This window comes from Hyla sarda, unplaced genomic scaffold (assembly GCF_029499605.1).
Source record: "Hyla sarda isolate aHylSar1 unplaced genomic scaffold, aHylSar1.hap1 scaffold_556, whole genome shotgun sequence".
Classification (NCBI taxonomy): Eukaryota; Metazoa; Chordata; class Amphibia; order Anura; family Hylidae; genus Hyla; species Hyla sarda.
This window is the reverse complement of record NW_026610568.1, coordinates 72073-91411: the sequence shown is the minus strand read 5'-3', so window position 1 is coordinate 91411 and position 19339 is coordinate 72073. Positions and strand designations below refer to the sequence as shown.

The window sequence follows — 19339 nt, the reverse complement described above, 5'->3', positions numbered from 1 at the left end:
TTACCTCTTATGAAAATAAAAAGTAAAGGGCAACACCAGCATGTTAGTGTAAAAACATTTTACAGGCTGGTGTAGACCCCAACTTTTCCTTTTCATAAGGGGTAAAAGGAGAAAAAGCCCCCCAAAATTTGTAGTGCAATTTCTCTCGAGTACGGAAATACCCCATATGTGGTCCTAAACTGTTTCCTTGAAATACGACAGGGCTTTCAAGTGAAAGAGCGCCATGTGCATTTGAGGACTAAATTAGGGATTGCATAGCGGTGGAAATAGGGGTATTCTACGCCAGTGGCTGTCCAGAAATGCGTGGATTTGTTGTTTTGCAAGAGCTGGAGGCTCCGTTTTGGAAATACTGCCGTACAATACGTTTTTCATTTTTATTGGGGGGGACAGTGTAAGGGGGTATATATGTAGTGTTTTACTCTTTATTAGGTGTTAGTGTAGTGTAGTGTTATTAGGGTACATTCGCACTGGCGGGTTACGGTTAGTTTCCCGCAGCTCATTCTTGAAGCAGGGAACTTACTGTACGCTGTACGTTCACATGGGGGGGGGGGGGGGGGCAAACCTCCAGCTGTTTCAAAACTACAACTCCCAGCATGTACTGACAGACCGTGCATGCTGGGAGTTGTAGTTTTGCAACAGCTGGAGGCGCACTGGTTGGAAAACCTTCAGTTAGGTTCTGTTGCCTAACTCAGTATTTTCCAACCAGTGTGCCTCCAGCTGTTGCAAAACTACAACTCCCAGCATGCACGGTCTGTCAGTACATGCTGGGAGTTGTAGTTTTGCAACAGCTGGAGGCACACTGGTTGGAAAATGTTCAGTTAGGTTCTGTTACCTAACTCAGTATTTTGCAACCAGTGTGCTTCCAGCTATTGCAAAACTATAACTCCCAGCAAGAACGGTCTGTCAGTACATGCTGGGAGTTGTAGTTTTGCAACAGCTGGAGGCACACTGGTTGGAAAATGTTCAGTTAGGTTCTGTTACCTAACTCAGTATTTTCCAACCAGTGTGCCTCCAGCTGTTGCAAAACTACAATTCCCAGCATTTACTGATCACAGAAGGGCAACTACAACTCCCAGCATGCCGCAACAGCTGTTTGCTGTTTGGACATGCTGCGATTTGCAGTTTTGCAACATCTGGAGTGCTACAATTTAGAGACCACTGAACAGTGATATCCAAACTGTGGACCTCCAGATGTTGCAAAACTACAACTCCCAGCATGCCCAGACAGCAAACAGCTGTGTGGGCATGCTAGGAGTTGTAGTTTTGCAAGATCTAGAGGGCAGTATAGAGATCACTGTGCAGTGGTCTCTAAACTGTAGACCTCCAGCTGTTGCAAAACTACAAATTCCAGCATGCCCACACAGCAAACAGCTGTCTGGGCATGCTGGGAGTTGTAGTTTTGCAACATCTGGAGGGCTACAGTCTAGAGACCACTACAGTGGTCTCAGACTGTAGCCCTTTAGATGTTGCTAGGCAACTCACTGGCTTCCGTCGCATCCAGGGTGCCGTCCTCTTCCGCCACACGCCGCCCGCAGATCTCCGTCACCGCCCGCCGATCCCCGTCGCTCCGCTGCCTCCGGACGGGTAAGTGATCTTCGGTGCCGCTCCTCTTCGTTTTCCCCGTTCTGGCCCGCCTATTGTGGGTGGGCAGGACGGGGAAAACGAAAGTAAACCCCCCCGACCCCGATCTGCTATTGGTGGTCGTGTCTAGACCACCAATTGCAGGGATAGGAGGGGTGGCACCCCTGCCACCTCACTCCTATGCCTTCAGGGGGATTGTGGGTGTCTTAGACACCCGCGATCCCCCTTATATTCCGGGTCACCGGGTCACCATAGACCCGTAATGACCCGGAATCGGCGCAAATCGCAAGTGTGAATGCACTTGCAATTTGCGCCGATCGACGACATGGGGGGGTCTAATGACCCCCCTGGGCATTTGCACGGGGTGCCTGCTGATAGATATCAGCAGTCACCCCGGTCCCCGCCCGGCGCGCGGCGGGGACCGAAATTCCCATGGGCGTATGGATACGCCCTTCGTCCTTAAGTACCAGGACGCAAGGGCGTATGCATACGCCCTTCGTCCCCAACAGGTTAAAGGGGTAATCCGCTGATAGACCCCCGCGATCAGACATCTTATCCCCTATCCTTTGGATAGGGGATAAGATGTCCAACAGCGGAGTACCCCAGTCTTGTCCAGAGCATTGGAGGCCTCAAGCCTAAATTATTGCAGCCACCAATCTGTCCTGAGTAAGTCAAGTCATCTCAATTGTCTGTCATCGTCTCAAGTCAAGTCTCTGGGATATTGGCTGAACTGCATAGACTCTACCATCTGTCTTACCTCAGTAAAGCTACCGTTACCCTTAACCTGGCCTTGGACTCTTTATTGCCCCTGCCTAACCTAGGATTAGCGGTACTACCTTCGGGTGGTTATAAGGCCAAACCACGACAAGAAGGGTTTAATACCATCTACCTCTTGGGCTATAACATCTGCCCCGCATCTGCCTCCCACTACACCCCTGGCTCACCACATACCTGTACGACCTATATCCTTAAGTGGCTTTAAAGAGAGTGCAGGAGCTGTGCTCACTCCAGAACAGTGAGTGTCGGCTACTATCAGTAGTCAAACCCTCATTGCTAATGACAGGCTGCCGTCATTATATAACCCTTTAGAAGCTGTGATCAATGCCAATCACAGCTTCTAAAGTAAAACTGAAATATGCAGTAACGCAGAGGGGCTTACGAAACCATGAGCTAAAATGTCGGAGGACATTACCTGCCTCCAGCCAGCAATTGCCGAATCACTGATGTAGTCTGGCTTAGCCAGGCTATATAAGTGGATTGTCGATCACACTGTACAACGCTGTTGCATAGACATAAAGTCCCCTATGTTAAAAATTTTTAATAAAACCCCCTCCCCTAATAAAAAGTTAAATTACCCTTATTTTCCCATTCCATTTTACAAAAAAAAAAAAGAAAAAAAGTTTTGTATTGTCGCATGCTTACATGCCCAAACTATGAAAATATAATGTTTATTATCCTGCACGGTAAACGGTGTAAACGTAAAAAAAATATCAAACACCAAAAGTACTGATTTGTAATCACATCATATATCAGAAAAAAGTTATTAAAAGACATCAAAAAGTCCCATGAACGCAAAAATGATACAGATAGAAACTACAGATCACAGCTCAAAAAACGAGCCCTCACACATCCCTGTTAGAGATGAGCAAACTTTTGAAAAATTCGATTTGGGTAATTTGCAGAATTTTCCGAAAAAATTTGGTTCGGGTCGAATTTATTTGCGGCGAATATGGAAAAACGTCTATCTCTGGCCTAAAGAGAGCCTCAATAGGGGTGTAGAACACTTTGCTTTGTTCTAACACGCATAGGGTGTGTGCTGTGTAGTGAAATAATACTGTTATTCAGTATGACATGAAGAATTCAGGCATCGCTATTACATTCACTGCGGCAGATCATCTGGATGTGGCAGCAGGGAGACCATTTGGAGTCAAAATTTAAGAGAATAAATAGATTTTTTTATACAATTTTTATTTCATTTAATTTGAATTTATTAAAATGTTTTGAGTACCCATTCTGGTGAGCATTGAGCTGGCGGTTTGCCACGAGGTGAACTACCACCTGTTTGTGCCCGTGCCTCTCACCGCCCCCGCCCCCCTCCCACAGTCTTACTATCTGCGGAACTGCAAATGTTTCATTGAATCAGTTATGGTTCATTGTGATTGCTCCAACCTGTTTCATTGGATTCCACAGCTACTACATGACATCGACGACCATAGGGCCTCAGTCTTGAAAAGATTACATCGATTTTTGAAATTGAAATGTAATATTTTGAAATTGAAGTTTAAGATTTTGAAATTGAAATTTAATATTACACTCCCAAGTTTTAATGTCCCGGGCCTGGAGGTGGCATCAATATGAGGAGACCATATAGTGACTGAATGACAACCTGGAGGTGGCATCAATATGAGGAGACCATATAGTGGCTGAATGACAACCTGGAGTTGGCGGCAGCATGAGGAGAACATATAGTGGCTGAATGGCATAGCCTGGAATTTACGGCAGCATGAGGAGATCATGTAGAAAGAGATTTATCAAGCTCCGTAGTAGATTTTTTTGAGAAAAAAGTCGCATGTACTTGTGCACCTGCGACTTTACCATACATGCTGCGACTTTTTGATTTTTGCTTATTCCAAAGCACATTTCTGAAATCTGCTCACGTAGTAATTTTTTAAACTTTTCAGTGGTCATATGTTTATCAAATGCGATAGTCGCTATTTGTGAAGAAAAAAAGTTGCATCTCCATTTAAAAGTCACATATGTATTCCACTGTCACGATGCCGGCTGGCAGAAGGTGGATCCTCTGTGCCAGAGAGGGATTGGCGTGGACCGTGCTAGTGGACCGGTTCTAAGTCACTACTGGTGTTCACCAGAGCCCGCCGCAAAGCGGGATGGTCTTGCTGCGGCGGTAGTGACCAAGTCGTATCCACTAGCAACGGCTCAACCTCTCTGACTGCTGAAGATAGGCGCGGTACAAGGGAGTAGACAGAAGCAAGGTCGGACGTAGCAGAAGGTCGGGGCAGGCAGCAAGGATCGTAGTCAGGGGCAACGGCAGGAGGTCTGGAACACAGGCTAGGAACACTCAAGGAAACGCTTTCACTGGCACAATGGCAACAAGATCCGGCGAGGGAGTGCAGGGGAAGTGAGGTATACATAGGGAGTGCACAGGTGAACACACTGATTAGAACCACTGCGCCAATCAGCGGCGCAGTGGCCCTTTAAATGGCAGAGACCCGGCGCGCGCGCGCCCTAGGGAGCGGGGCCGCGCGCGCCGGGACAGGACCGACGGAGAGCGAGTCAGGTACGGGAGCCGGGGTGCGCATCGCGAGCGGGCGCCACCCGCATCGCGAATCGCATCCCGGCTGGAGGCAGGATCGCAGCGCACCGGGTCAGTGGATCTGACCGGAGCGCTGCAATAGCGAGAGTGTAGCGAGCGCTCCGGGGAGGAGCGGGGACCCGGAGCGCTCGGCGTAACATCCACATCCAACCTTACTTACAGAAATTGCATACGTCTGCAGAAAAGGAAATTAACACCCAATTTAACAACTGTTCTTGTTCAGCATCATGAAACAAAACTACTACATTAATGTTGAAGGGGTACTACCGTGCTGACAACTTATCCCCTATCTAAAGAATAGGGGATAAGTTGCCTGATTGTGCGGGGTCCTGCTGCTGGGGACCCCCGCAATCTCGCACGTAGCACCCCGCTCTCATCAGGCCCCAGAGCGAACATCCACTCTGAGTCTGATGACGGGGCCGGTGATTGTGATGTCACAGCTCCGCCCCCATGTGACATCACGCTCCGCCCCTCAATGCAAGTCTATGGCAGGGGGCGAGACAGCTGACTCGCCCCCTGCCATAGACTTACATTGAGGGGCGTGACATCACATGGGGGCGGAGCCGTGACGTCACGATACTCTGGCCCCGTGAGCGGGGTGCTGCGTGCGAGATTGCGGGGGTCCCCAGCAGCATGACCCTGCGCAATCAGGCAACTTATCCCCTATCCTTTAGATAGGGGATAAGTTGTCAGCACGGTAGTACCCCTTTAATGTTAATTATAGAAAACATTTATTATATAACTAATAACTCTATTAATTTTAAGGTTGAAAATACATACTGCACACCTTGTTAATTTTAGGATACGGTATGCTGGCGTACCCACTAAATTTTAAAATTAATGTTGTGATAAAATAGAATAAGGCCCAAAATAATTGTGTAAGAATTTTTACAGACTACGTAAATAACCCGTATGTGGCACAAAGATTTTTCCTAAAGAAAAAAAAAAAAAAAGAAACATACATGGTAATACAGCTTCATGCACATTTTGGGGGGGTAACGTGCCGCGCCGTTTTTTTTTTTTTTTTTTTTGTGGCTTCACTATTGTTTATGTGCCTCCACTGTCTTCCTTCCTGACATATACTCTGGCCTCAGCACAGCGACTCAAACTCCGCCCACCAACATCACAAAATGTGGGCTCAAAATTAAACAAAAAAGCCTCCAGAGTACTGATATTCACGGTGCAGCATAGTATGTTTTAATATTTTTAAATTTCAGAGGAGGGTGGATGGATTGTTGCGGGATAGTTGGAGTGCAGCTATTTAGTTCCAGGCAGGCAAGTCAGGGTGTCACCCGATGCGGTACGCCCCCCTCCCTGTCACGCTCTAGCAACGCTACTGGAAATAAAGAGTAGATAAAGAACTTCGGCTATTAACATAAGGGAAAACTTTTCTGCTTTAAAAAATGCTTTTGTAAGCGGCTTTTTCGGATTTTGCTTACGTGTGATTTATTTATCAAGGTCATGTGACTATTTGACAAATAGGTCGCACGTAAACAAAAGTTAGTAAAAAAAATTGTCATATAAAAGTCATACGTTTGAAAAGAATGATAAATCTACTACATAGTGGCTGAATGGCAAAGCCTGGAGTTTGTGGCAGCATGATGATACCAAATAGTGGCTGAATGGCACAGCCTGGAGTAGGCGGCAGATGAGGAGACTATATAGTGGCTGAATGGCACAGCCTGGAGTTGTCTGAAGCATGAGGAGACCATATAGTGGCTGAATGAGACAGCCTGGAGGTGGCAGAGGCAGCAGCATCAGGAGTACTGAAAGTGACCCGGTGACAGAGTGGGGCGGTGGGTGGCAATACCAGTAACCGGTGATGAAGGTGGGTGAAAGAAGGAGAACTTGGCATCAGATGTGTGGCATCAGGCAGGTGGCAGGATCGGATTGGTAGCTGAGGGAGGTAGGCAGAAGAAAACGGTCATTTCTGTCAAAGTGTTGGTGTGCACAAGTAAGTATTGAGGATATGCATTACGTAAAACTTAACTTTTAACATTATTCTTAGGATAAAATATATGGACCCCAAATTTTTTTTAAATCTAACAAAAGGAAAGGTGTGCTAAAAACATCATGTGCCACCAACACCACCAAGTATTTATGCGATGCAAAGACCTCTAAAAGGTGGAAGGGAACAATGTATTGTCCATTGTAACAGGTGGGGGTAAAAACTTCCCCTGTAAGGCCCTACTCCTGCACTATTAATTCCCTTCTTGGCAAGTGTTACTCGTCCTAAAAAGGGCGGCCCCAAACAGGAACCTCTTCCTATTTCCACATTAAAACACTGCCATTTCCCATGGTTTTTAGTTGGAAATAGTGTTGGGCGCGAATATTCGCATTTCAAATTTTTATCGTGAATATCGCAAATTCGCAAATATATTCGCTATATATTTGAAATTGCGAATATTTGTTTTTCCGCATATTCGCATATGTGAATATTCGCATATGCGCATATCACATATGTGAATATTCGCATATCGCATATTCGCATACGTGAATATTCGTATACGCGTATCTTCGCTTATGTGAATATTTGCATATTCCTTCTTTTCACTTGTGGGCCAATTAGAATGATGCATATACACTTGCCAGAGGTTATCAAAAACATCCCTAGCTACCAATAGTATAGTTGCCCACCCCCTCACTGTTTTCTTCCTTGAATACACGAATATTCATATATGCGAATATTCACATATGCAAATATTAGCATATGCGAATATAACGAATACGCGAAATTCATGAAAAGAGGACAAATATTTATCTATATATTTGCGAAATATCGCAAATTCGAATATGGCCAATGCCGTTCATCATTAGTTGGAAATAGGGAGAGGTTCCTGTGTGGGGCTGCCCTTTTTAGGAGGAGTAACAGAAGGGAATTAATAGTGTGAGAGTAGGGCCTTACAGGGAAATTTTTACCCCCATCTCTTACAATGTACCATATGTTGTTCCCTTCCACCTTTTAGAGGTCTTTGCATTGCATAAATACTTGGTGGTGTTTTTTGCACACCTTTCCTTTTGTTAGAATTCAAAAAAAATTGGGGTCCATATATTTTATCCTAAGAAAAGTTAACTTTTAGCTAATGCATATCCTCAATACTTACTTGTGGTCTAATGCAGAGGAATTTCTGTAACTGGGGACAAGCACCTTAATTATGTTTTGCAGTATCCATGGCAGCTCAATGAGAGAGCCTTGAGGGGGCAGCATCAGCATGAGGAGACCATATGGTGGCACAATGACAGAGCCAGGAGGTGGTAGCATCAGCATGAGGAGACCATATAGTGGCACAATGACAGAGCGTGGAGGTGGTAGCATCAGCATGAGGAGACCATATGGCGGCACAATGAGAGCGTGGAGGTGGCAGCATAAGCAAGAGGAGACAATAGAGCAGCTCAATGGCGCTCCTCCTCTTCTGAGCATTGTAGTTCGCCAGCAGAGCACTTGACGTCCACACATGGGGTATTTCCATACTCAGAAGACATGGGGTTACAAATTCTGGGGGTCATTTTCTCCTATTACCCCTTGTAAAAATTTAAAATTTAGGGAAAAAAACAGCATTTTAGTAAAAAAAAAATTTTTTTTCATTTACACATCCAACTTTAACAAAAAGTTGTCAAACACCTGTGGGTAGTTAAGGCTCACTGTACCTCTTGTTACGTTCCTTAAGGGGTGTAGTTTCCAAAATAGTATGCCATGTGGGTATTTTTTGCTGCTCTGGCACCACAGGGGCTTCCTAAATGCGACATGCCCCCCAAAAACCCTTGACTTGCGGGATCCAGGCGTAGAGACTTTCTACACATACGGAGGCTAGATGGAAACCTTCCTGCCAGGTAACCTCCCTCAATACTCTGAGGAAGTCTCCTGTATCTTTCAGGTAAGTCGGTAAAGTGGACAAAAGAGGTCTGATCAGCCAATCAATATACTGTGACAAACCCTAGCCTCTGTGGATGTAGAAGGTCTCTACACCCGGATCCTGCAAGCCGAGAGAATTTCTCACATAGGTAAATCGCCTAAGTATGTGGACTTTGTCGGTGACTCATTATCGTTCATCTGTATTGCGTAGCACTGCTGTTTGGGACGTTTGAGAGGAGGATACCTTGTGCCTGTGTCTAGCCCTGTGGCTATTTGGGATTGTCTTTGGGGCTATTTGGGACTTTGGTAGTGCTCATCTTTCCTTCTACACCTTATTACATACCACATTATGTTTTAATGATGATTGTGAACGTGTCTTTGTTAAAAAAGTTCCGGTATCACTGTGAACAGTGACCCGTAACCTTTAACCCTTTGTGTGCATAAAGACACGAGTTTTACTGTTTTCCCTATGCCTGAAGAAGAGCTCATTTCGGGCTGGAAACGCTTGTGTATTTTAGCATTGCATTTAACCTATAAGAACCTCTTTTTTCTCTCCATGAACATACCTTGCTATGGTGAAGGTGAACCTGCACCAGAGGGGCTTAAAGCTGCTGACCATATCATCAATGCCAGCACAGAGTTGTGCCCTGAGCGCAACCTGATCCGGTAAGGGGCCATCTTATTGGTTGGGATTTTATCATTTTTTACCCTAGCGATTTTCACGAGGTGTGCACCCATTTTTCCTTCTTTATTTATACAATTACAAATGGAACATACAGCTGATTTGGGACCGCCTTGTGCTTGAGATGGTTAGCTGGTCCCACTGAAATCAGTGGGTTCAGTTCAGAAGTGTCTAATGTGTGTGGCTAGCATTAGCCCAAAATAAGAAGTGCTAAGTTTGACTTATAAGTTACTTCAATAGGAATGAAATAATTGGCACTAACCACTCCTAGAGGAGCTCTGATGAAGTTAAAAAGATTATTTGTAATGTTCAGAAGCTTCAGGAATTTTTTGTCCTTATAGTCCCATCTTTTTCCAAATACAACTAAGTTGATAACATTGTTCACTGCACATCCAATAGTTTCCTGAGGGTTAACTGCTTTACCTGGAAAGAAAAGACAAAAATGTTTTATATATATATATATATATATATATATATATATATACATACATATCTTATTTGGTAAAATATCCATACACATATTTGCACATACCAGGTGGATACTGGACACTGGAAAAGACATAGACCTACAAAAGGATGTTTACATGATCTTAAAGGGGTTATCCAGGAAAAAAACTTTTTTTAAATATATATATCAACTGGCTCCAGAAAGTTAAACAGATTTGCAAATTACTTCTATTAAAAAATCTTAATCCTTTCAGTACTTATGAGCTTCTGAAGTTAAGGTTGTTCTTATCAGTCTAAGTGCTCTCTGATGATACGTGTCTTAGGAACCACCCAGTTTAGAAGCAAATCCCCATAGCAAACCTCTTCTAAACTGGGTGGTTCCCGAGACATGTGTCATCAGAGAACACTTAGACAAAAAAGATTATCAGAGAAGTCAGACTGTATGAAGAGCAAAGAGGGGTAAAGTTTAAAGGAAGACATTTTTATAGCCTTTTTCTATGCTGTTGACACCATGCTTTTGACAGAAAGTAAGGGTAATCTAGACTATCTGCTTACCAAGGTTAAATGTGACATGCCACATGTTGGCTTAAAGGAAAATGGTCATCCTGTTCACCCACAGTAAACCTAATATACTGGGTTATAGTGTGGGTGAAGAGGAGACCGATGCAGGGTCAGTGAGTTAAATGCATACCTTCAGTCCGATGCCCGCTCCCTCCAAAGGTCCAATTCTGTCTTTGGTAAATTGCGCACTGGAGGCGGGCCCGTCGGGTGAATTTTAATATTCATGGTCACAGGTTACATGAGTGCTTGCACCTACTGAGCGCTCACATGACCAGCGATCATGAATATTCAAATTCACAAAGACAAAAGCAGACCTTTGGGCATTGGGATTGGGCATCGTACTGAAGGTACATATTTAACCCCGAATCAGTCTCCTGTCACCCACACTATAACCCAGTATATTGGGTTTACTGTGGGTCAACAGGATGAACGTTTTCCTTTAACACCATAATCACTGCTTCAGATATGAAGCTTCAATATAAGGCAGTCATTTAGCCTAAGAGAAACCACAGTGAGCTATCCAACAGTGACCATAAGTTGACAGTGCCTTCTTGGCACTTAAAGCCGACCTGTCAACAGGAAGACAGGAGTGTAAATAAGCACATGGCTAGACAGTGCTAGTCATTAGGATTCAACTTTTTTTTCTCATTATAATCTTTTCCTGCATCAAGATATAAGTCTTTTTGGTTTTTTATACAATTAAGTCTCAAAAGCCCAGGGGGCATTCTCCAACAATGTTAAGAGTCCAGACATGTCTTCTTCATCTAGGTACTATTAAACAGGGCAAGAAGATATTCAGATCACAACTGCAGCTCTCCGACCTTCTATGGTTCAACTGACCTCAATGTAGATTAATTTATGACTGTAGTTCAGTTTTGAAAAACTACATGCGGTCCAGATTGCAATGCTGGCAGGGATTTTGAAGCTCATTTTGGTTAATCAAACATGGGTCTAAAATACATAGGACTTTTCCTCAGCAGCTAAAGTGAATTTTATCAATCATCACTTTAGCTGCTGAGGAAAAGTCCTAAGTCCTATGGAGGACTTGAAACGCGTCCAGCTTATACCTTAGAGTGCCGCACCCAGCCCTATTTTGGATACAAAGCCATCCTATCTATGGCATGCGTTACTTGAGTATGGAACCGCAGCCACGAGGACACGCCACATTGATTCAACTGCCAGGACCGCAAAAGACATTTCCACTTACCGGACCCACCGTTATCCATCTCCATGCTGTATTACATGAGACGGCCATGTCTCTAACAGTAAGTCACCTTCTACCACTGTCGGGATTGTCAGCCGCATACCAGGTACTATATACATGGATATGCTATACAATTGAAGCGCTGCAGTCCCCCAGAAATTAGCCCACCTATTCCACTGCATACTTTTCAGTCTGCACGGTCTCTAGCAGTTGACCCTTTGCCTAAAGGGATTGTGTTACCATCCACCATTAACTATATGCACGTATTGTAACAAATTTGAAGAACAGTTACGTATTTGTAACATCGCTGTATACCGCTGAGACGGCAGAGTCTCCAGCAGCGAACCTCTTGCATAGATAACTAAGCAGAGACACATCATCACAAGTGCATACAAAGTATCTCTTTCTACAAAGGATACTTAGTACCATTGTACTATCACCCTTTGGATTACAAAGTGCGGTCCTCTCATTCATTTATGACATTTGGCTGAATTACAGATGCGAAGTCACTAAATAAATGCACTTTATTTGAATGCAAAGTATATACCTCATTTATATATTAACTATACTTATTGTATTTTATTTTATTTTATCTTTTATTTTTTTGCCTTCTGCAATATATATTACCTTGATTTTATTGTATAATTGCTAACTCACAAGGGCCCTGTGAGATTGGCATACACTATACATATTTAATAAATTAATACAATATTTTAACCAAATATTCAAGACCCTGAGCCTCAATGTCTATTTCCATTATTTATTTTCAATTGACACGGTGGGTATCAGGTGCCATTTGGGCTGCTCGGGTCATTGGGAACTAGGTGATCTAGAACCTCTCCTATACTTTGTATTATCTCATTTACAAATCTGTTTAACTTTCTGGCACTGGCTGATTTAAAAAAAAATATGTAAACGTTTTCCAGCGGAGTACCCCTTTAACTATAGTATTTCTTAATATAAATAAAGGATTTTTCAGCATAGAGTAAAATGACAATGGATGACTGAAGGCAAAAAGAAGTATTTATTCAGTCAAATAAAGAAGATACTTATGGATGGTAACATTTACGGTATTAATCTTACCACATGTAGCTTCTATAGCCTTCATAAGGTGCTTGGCTTCTTCTTGCACTCTTTGTTCCATTGATTTCTTGCCCATTCCAAAATTCCTAAGTGTGGTCACTGCAAATCGTCTTGTGTGCCTCCAGAGCTCCCCATTGGTACCTATGATACCTACGTCACATAAAAGTAGTCGAGTGATTGAGACAGCAGAAAATCATGACCCTTCTGCAGCCCATAAACAGGGCATTTACTGCCATGCAGAATGTCTAGTTATTTACATTACGTTAAAAAATTTTTATTCTTCTATTTATTAAATAAAAACTCGTGAAATCTTGCAGTTTTTAGTCTGGCAACTAAGCAATAAGCTAATACCTCCCGTTCTGTACACCAACTTGTCTCCTCATTATGATCACAGATAGGATTTCAATAAAAGTTAACACCTATATATAGATAACATACGATCGTTACAATTCACAATAGTAAGTTGTAACAGCTTTTTGCAGAATGAACTCTGCACAGGTCACAGACCATGTCCACAAAAGTCTTTCCGGACTATTGCTTTTTACAGACTATGTGGCTCACAGGAAGCTGTATCCTCTTGTTTTAGTTAACTATACTACATTAGCCCGCCACCTAAATGGCTATAGGTCTCCAGACTGTGGATCCGCATATTCCTCCTGGGATTTAGTAAAAGGAATAGTATGTATCAGCCATAAAGGTTTATTTAATCTTTTGAATGGCCTCCATTAGAACAGAATAAACTGTTATCACCTGCCAGCTCCACCTGGTTTTTGAACCTCCAAGTTTAAAATTCAGTTCCTTCGTGTGCACAGGGGTGGCATCTCAGCTGGAAGCCAGGAGTAAGATGGCTTCTCTTAATTTGGGGAAGGAGGCCATGGATGTTATCTTTCCACAAAAGTTAAAGTTTAATGAAAGTTAAATGTTAAATTTCCAGTTTCATAGTTCTCACCTTTCCCATTGCTCAATCTCTGTGTTATTGGCAAAGGTCCACGGTCGCTAAATTGATGTGAATAATTTACCAAGGCATCTTTTACCACTGAATATCCACAGAGTACAACCACTGGTGAACTGCCAAGCCAAACAGTGAAGACTGGACCATACTGCTTGTAGAGCTGTAAGAGGAAACCCAAAATGTGCCCTAAGTTTCTGTAGACAAAAGGCAAAAGAGAGAAAGCCCAGAACAATTCATAGGATGAATACATTAAAAAATATATATGACAGTTTCTAGGGGTTGTGGTTAGAATTAACTCGTTGTCAGTAAAGAAGAACTCTGGCACTTTCTAACCGCTGGGACCACAAAATCCTGCCTGGCGCCCCAGTGCTCTTACAGTGTGTGACGTCCCAGTACGAGATATGCATCTCACAGTCCTATCAGCTTGAGTCAATGCACGTCCCCAGGGCTCACCTGCACTGTACCCCTATAATCTGTATAATTGTGTATTGTGTCTAAAGGACCTTTGATATGGTCACATGACTATTGATCACTTCTCGGCCTTTTGGCTAAGATCAAGTGTAGTATCTGTTCTTATCAGGTTTTCAAGCCGGTGTACGGTGACACCGGTATGGGGCTGGTGGGGATTGGTGCTGCATGGAGGATGCAGGTGTACCGGGGCATTCCGGGGCTGGTTCTGAGGAATCAACTCGACGGCTGCCCCGATGTGACCTGTTCCCTCCGGGTCTCGCCATAAGGCTGAGAGGGTCTAGAGCCGAGGTACTTTTGTGCCTCGGGGAGTGGTGACCCCGAGGTGCCAAAACTCACTGGGAGAATTGGCTCACTGAGTGGAAGCACGGGCACCATAATCTCTTCACCTTGTGGCACTCACCTCTTGATTCCCGGCCTTCTGGCTAGGATCAGAGAAATTTTTATAGATCCGGCCGGATGTCCGGGCAGTATATCTGCACACATTCACTTATTTATTTCTTTTTTTGTCTCACTGTGTCACTTTTTGCGTGTTGTGTGTTCACAGGATTTGTCAGGATGCGGTAGCCCTTCTGGGTGTCCCTCCTGGCGGTCTAGGGGAGGTGTGTTTGGCCATTAGGTTCCGCACCTCCCTGCAAACACCCCGGGTACTCCTGCTTAGGCAGGGTACCTACCGTTATCGGCTCTGCGGGCAGATACCTTGGCTAACGCCAAGGGGGATGCCGGGAGCATTTGTGGTCCCCTAGTAGCTTCGGCGAAAAGGGACATCGAACCTGGAATCTCGCAGGTACCTTTTGGTCCGGAGGCGAAGGGTAAGGTTTGTTGGGGGGCCTCTCTCCTATCGGAGAAGGGCTTGCGATAGACCGCATCCTTTGTGCACGTTTTTTTTAGTGTAACATGTTTGCACTTTTTCTTGCACTTTGGGTGAATCGAGAGCACGTTCCTCGGCTTTAAAAAAAAAAAAAAAACATGACTATTGATCACATGATAATGGTTGTCACATGTTAAAGTCACATGCTTTGTTACCCAGAGAGCACCAGGTGACCAGATGACCCGCAGCTAGCCTATGAGTTCCTTGCACAGCCCGACTTTATAAGTAAGGGAGGAGCTGCAATCTCTCGCTCTTTGATCATTCATTGCTCTTAGAGCCTGAGGTCAAGTCCAGTCCAGTCGTCTCAGAGCCAGTGTCCAGCACATCTGGAGGCCTCAAGCATAAATTACAGCAAAAAATCAGTAAGTCAAGTCATCTCTGTCTGCTGTCACTATCTTCAGTCAAGTCATGTCTACTATAGTCAGCGTGGCTGTGCTATAGTGAGCAAGCTGCATGGTCCCCTGTGTTACTGGTCATCTCTCTGATCCTGACCTAGCTGTAAAGACTGTACCATCTGTCTACCTCAGTAAAGCTACTGTTAACCCTGACCTGGTCTTGGACTCTTATTTGCCCTGCCTAACTAGGGCAGATGTGATGCTGTGCTGCCTTGATCTGTCAGTTAGCTTCACACGGCCGTTGTCCCCCATACCCGACAGAGATGAGAAAGTGACATTTCCCCGCTGTGCACTGTGATTGTGCTACAACATGAGGAGGAGAGGAGCGGGTCAAATGAATTGTTAATATGCAGGTACAAGTTTCAAAACCCTTTCGGGAGCCCTGAAAGGACACTCGGTGGCGGCCATTCGGGGCTCCCAGCGGGTTGTTTGAAAATGAAAGTACAAGACACTATATTCATCGCAGGGGAGCGGAGCATCCCTGGTTAACAGCTTCTGGTCGCATCAGGTCTCAGAAGTGAGACCCGGTGCAATCAATCCCTCAGCCCCTGTAATACTACCCCCAACATGGAACAGATTATAGTAGTACAAGCACTAATGTAGCCTCCCCAGCTGCCTGCAGATTTTTGCAGCCGGGGGAACTACTACTCCCATCATGGAAATAAGTATGTTCCATGATTGGGGTAGTAGTAGTATCGCAGCACTGCTGGAGTCCGCTGATTTCACCTCTTCTGAGCATGCTCAGAAGTAATAACTTTTCAAAAACAGATATTAAAAACTGGGTGCAAACGGACGACGTTACAGGCTCATCTGTTTGCCATAGACTTCATTGTTAAATTAATAATATCCAATTCTATTCCATTATTTTTTATGGTAAAAAAATACTGCATGCAATGTCTTTTTGCCATAAAAAATAAAGGATTAGGAACCAAATGTGTGCAAACGGCTAGAAAGGATTGTAAAAAGATCCCATTGACATCAATGAGATTCATTTACAGCTGTTTGCAAAAAAGATTGAACAGATTTGAGAATGGGCATGAATTAACGGGGACTGATGTTATATTGCTCATCAATTTGCTGTTGATCTGTTCCTATCAGGTGTGGGATTAGGTCAGATTGTGGATACCATTTGGTGAAGCTTGATGTCAAAATATTGTCTGTCTACTTTAATAAATCGACAGGTTCTACATTTGCCACATCTAAATGTGCCTGGTCTACGTTGAGACAGCCAGTTTGAGGTGGTGTATAGTGGCTTGACACCAGTCGATGTATGTTGGGGTATCCGCGTTCCCGGAACCGGCAGTATAGTTTAGAGGCTTCATGGTGGAACACTTCGTCCGAAGATCAATTCCTATGAATCCTTAGGAATTGTCCCTTAGGGATAGCGGGTGGAAGCTTTGCCATTTGAGTAGGTTGTTACCCGCTGTTGGTTTCCGGTAAAGTGTTGTATCCAGTTGTCCTTGGTCATTTTTATAAATCAGGACGTCTAAGAAGGGAAGTTTTGTGTGATGTATCTCAGATATAAAATGTAGTCCAATTTCGTTATCATTTAGGAATGTGATAAAGTCATTGAATGTTCTGGAGCCAGACCATATGATGAATACATCATCGATGTATCTTGTCCACATTGTGATGTGTTTCGTCCAGTTATTGCAAGAATCTGTGAAGATCATGCTGTCCTCCCACCAGCCAAGGGAAAGGTTAGCATAGCTGGGGGCACAGGGGCTCCCCATAGCCGTGCCCCTGAGCTGGTGGTAAAAGGTGGAGTTAAAAAGAAAATAGTTATGGGTGAGTATGAACCGCATTAGGTCAAGGATGAATTTATTGTGGGGATATAGATGGTTACTTCTTGTTTACAAGTAGAAAAAAATAGCTCCTTGACCAATATTATGTATGATTGAGCTATAGAGGGCCTCCACATCGATCAAGGCCAGGTACCAGGGTCCTTCATCGATAAACCTTCTAATTTGCCCAATAAATCCGTTGTGTCCCTGGTGTACAAGTAGAATGCTGTGACAAATGGTCACAGCATCCTGTCGACATAGATGCCTAAGTTTTGGGACAGGCTGTCGACACCTGATACAATTGGTCTGCATTGAGTCCCTTGTGGACTTTGGGGGGTCTGTAGAATGTTGCTATCTTAGGGCGGTTAGGATATAGGAACTCAAATTCCTTCCTATCTATAATGTGGTCCTGTAGCGCTTAGTTGAGTAATGTGAGAAGTTCCCTCTGAAATGCTGTGGTGGGGTCCCGTCTGAGTCTGGCATAGTTGGTCTCGTCCTGAATAATGGAGAGGCACATTGATTTGTATTGGTGAGTCGGCATTATCACTATGTTGGTTCTTCTCAAGCCGGAGGAGAGCCTCCATCTCTGCATGGGTATAGTTGAGATGCCTTGTCTGGTGTGTTTTTTCTAGACCCTGCAGATCTTGAGTATCAGATGGTAAAAAATGTCTATATTAGTGTCATCGTTGAGTGGTGGGAAACGGGTATTCGAGAGTTTAAGGTCACTAAATGGGCCGATCATCCTGTCTCTGTCATTGTCACTCAACAGGGTGTTCAGTGTACGAACACCCTCGAGGTCAGAGGGTTCAATGCCCAGAGTACGGCAAGTGTTAAGGTTAACCTGATTAAAGAATTTACACCATTTTAACTTGCGACAGAATAGATTGAGGTCCTTGACCCAAAGGAATCTGTCAAACCGTATGGAGGGAACAAAATTCAGACCTTTGTTGATAATAGATAACTCATTCTGATTAAGTATATAGTCAGACAGGTTTAAATGGTGGGTGACTGACCTGTGAGTTGTGTCTGTGTCATGTCTTCCGGGGTGCCTGCAGTCTGTCCCTCAGTCTGTAAGACTGGAGTTGAGATGGTGGTCCTAAAAAAGGATGTTGGGGGGGCAGCAGCAGAAGCAGAGGTTGATGATGAGGAATTGGTAGGGAGCGGTGCGGTAGTTACCAAGGCAGTGGACGTAGAAGGTATCACTATTGGATGTAACTTTCTTGTTTGTTGTGGTGGTAGTTCCTCTCAATTCCGTACATAGTCAGAACATCACTGAGACCAACACAATACCAACACAATTTGTCAACAAACGTATGTTAAATGGGAACTGTCACCAACTTTATTTTTTGATATGTTGTAGTACTTTTTTTGCATTATCAGGGTGAAATTTACGTTTAAAAACCGGCCACTAGGGGTCACCCTCCTAGTGGCCGGCTGCAGCCTGGTGTGACGTCACGCCTGAAAAAGGACTGATTTTGGCCTGGCAATCAGTCCTTTTTCATTTAGGCTGCTCTCGCTCCCTGCCTGTCAATCAGACAGGCGGGAGCGAGCGCATTGGCTCCCAGGCCACTGGCTGGGAGGCCACTCCTCCCGCATATGTCGTCACCGCCGCTGTCCCTGCACGCCCGCTGCCGGACTCTGCAGTATCTGTAAGTATAACGGAGGGAACGGTATATGCGGGCGGGGGGGTTTGTGATGGAGGCAACGGGATATGCGGGGGGGGGGAGGGGTTGTGATGGAGGGAACGGGGTATGGCGGGGGGGGGGTTTGACAGACGGAACGGGCTAGCGCCGTAGCGCCGCATGGCACTAACTTATAGTTTATCTACACAGGGTGCCTCCAGCTGTTTCACTACTACAACTCCCAGCATGCCCTGACAGCCAATAGATGTCAGGGCAAGCTGGGAGTTGTAGTGGTGAAACAGCTGGAGGCACCCTGTGTAGATAAACTAAGGGCGGAAGTGTTGTCCCCAGCAGGCATCAGTGACGTCTGCCTGCTGGGGAAGTCTGCCTGGTAGTGAGCACACTACCAGGCAGACAGAAAGTTATTTTTAATATAGTAAAAAAGAAAATTTAAAGCAGGGAGGGGGTTAGGGATAGATTGGCAATAGGCAGGCACAGAAAA

General features: G+C 44.5%; 1 protein-coding gene and 1 pseudogene across 2 annotated transcripts in view; one reads left to right on the top strand and one right to left on the bottom strand.

Annotated features, from left to right (window-relative positions):
* LOC130339914 (cytochrome P450 2C20-like) overlaps positions 1-19339 on the bottom strand; it is a 125069-nt gene that overhangs the window by 67177 nt on the left and 38553 nt on the right. The window contains exons 2-4 of one of the 2 annotated variants that reach the window (XM_056554099.1): positions 13695-13857; positions 12746-12895; positions 9713-9873 (exon numbers count right to left, since the gene is read on the bottom strand). In XM_056554099.1, the coding sequence (XP_056410074.1) occupies positions 9713-9873; positions 12746-12895; positions 13695-13857 (474 nt within the window). Of the gene's footprint in view, positions 1-9712; positions 9874-12745; positions 12896-13694; positions 13892-19339 lie in introns of both variants that reach the window. The other variant, XM_056554100.1, reaches the window with a different exon arrangement.
* LOC130339917 (U2 spliceosomal RNA) lies at positions 14226-14391 on the top strand (annotated as a pseudogene).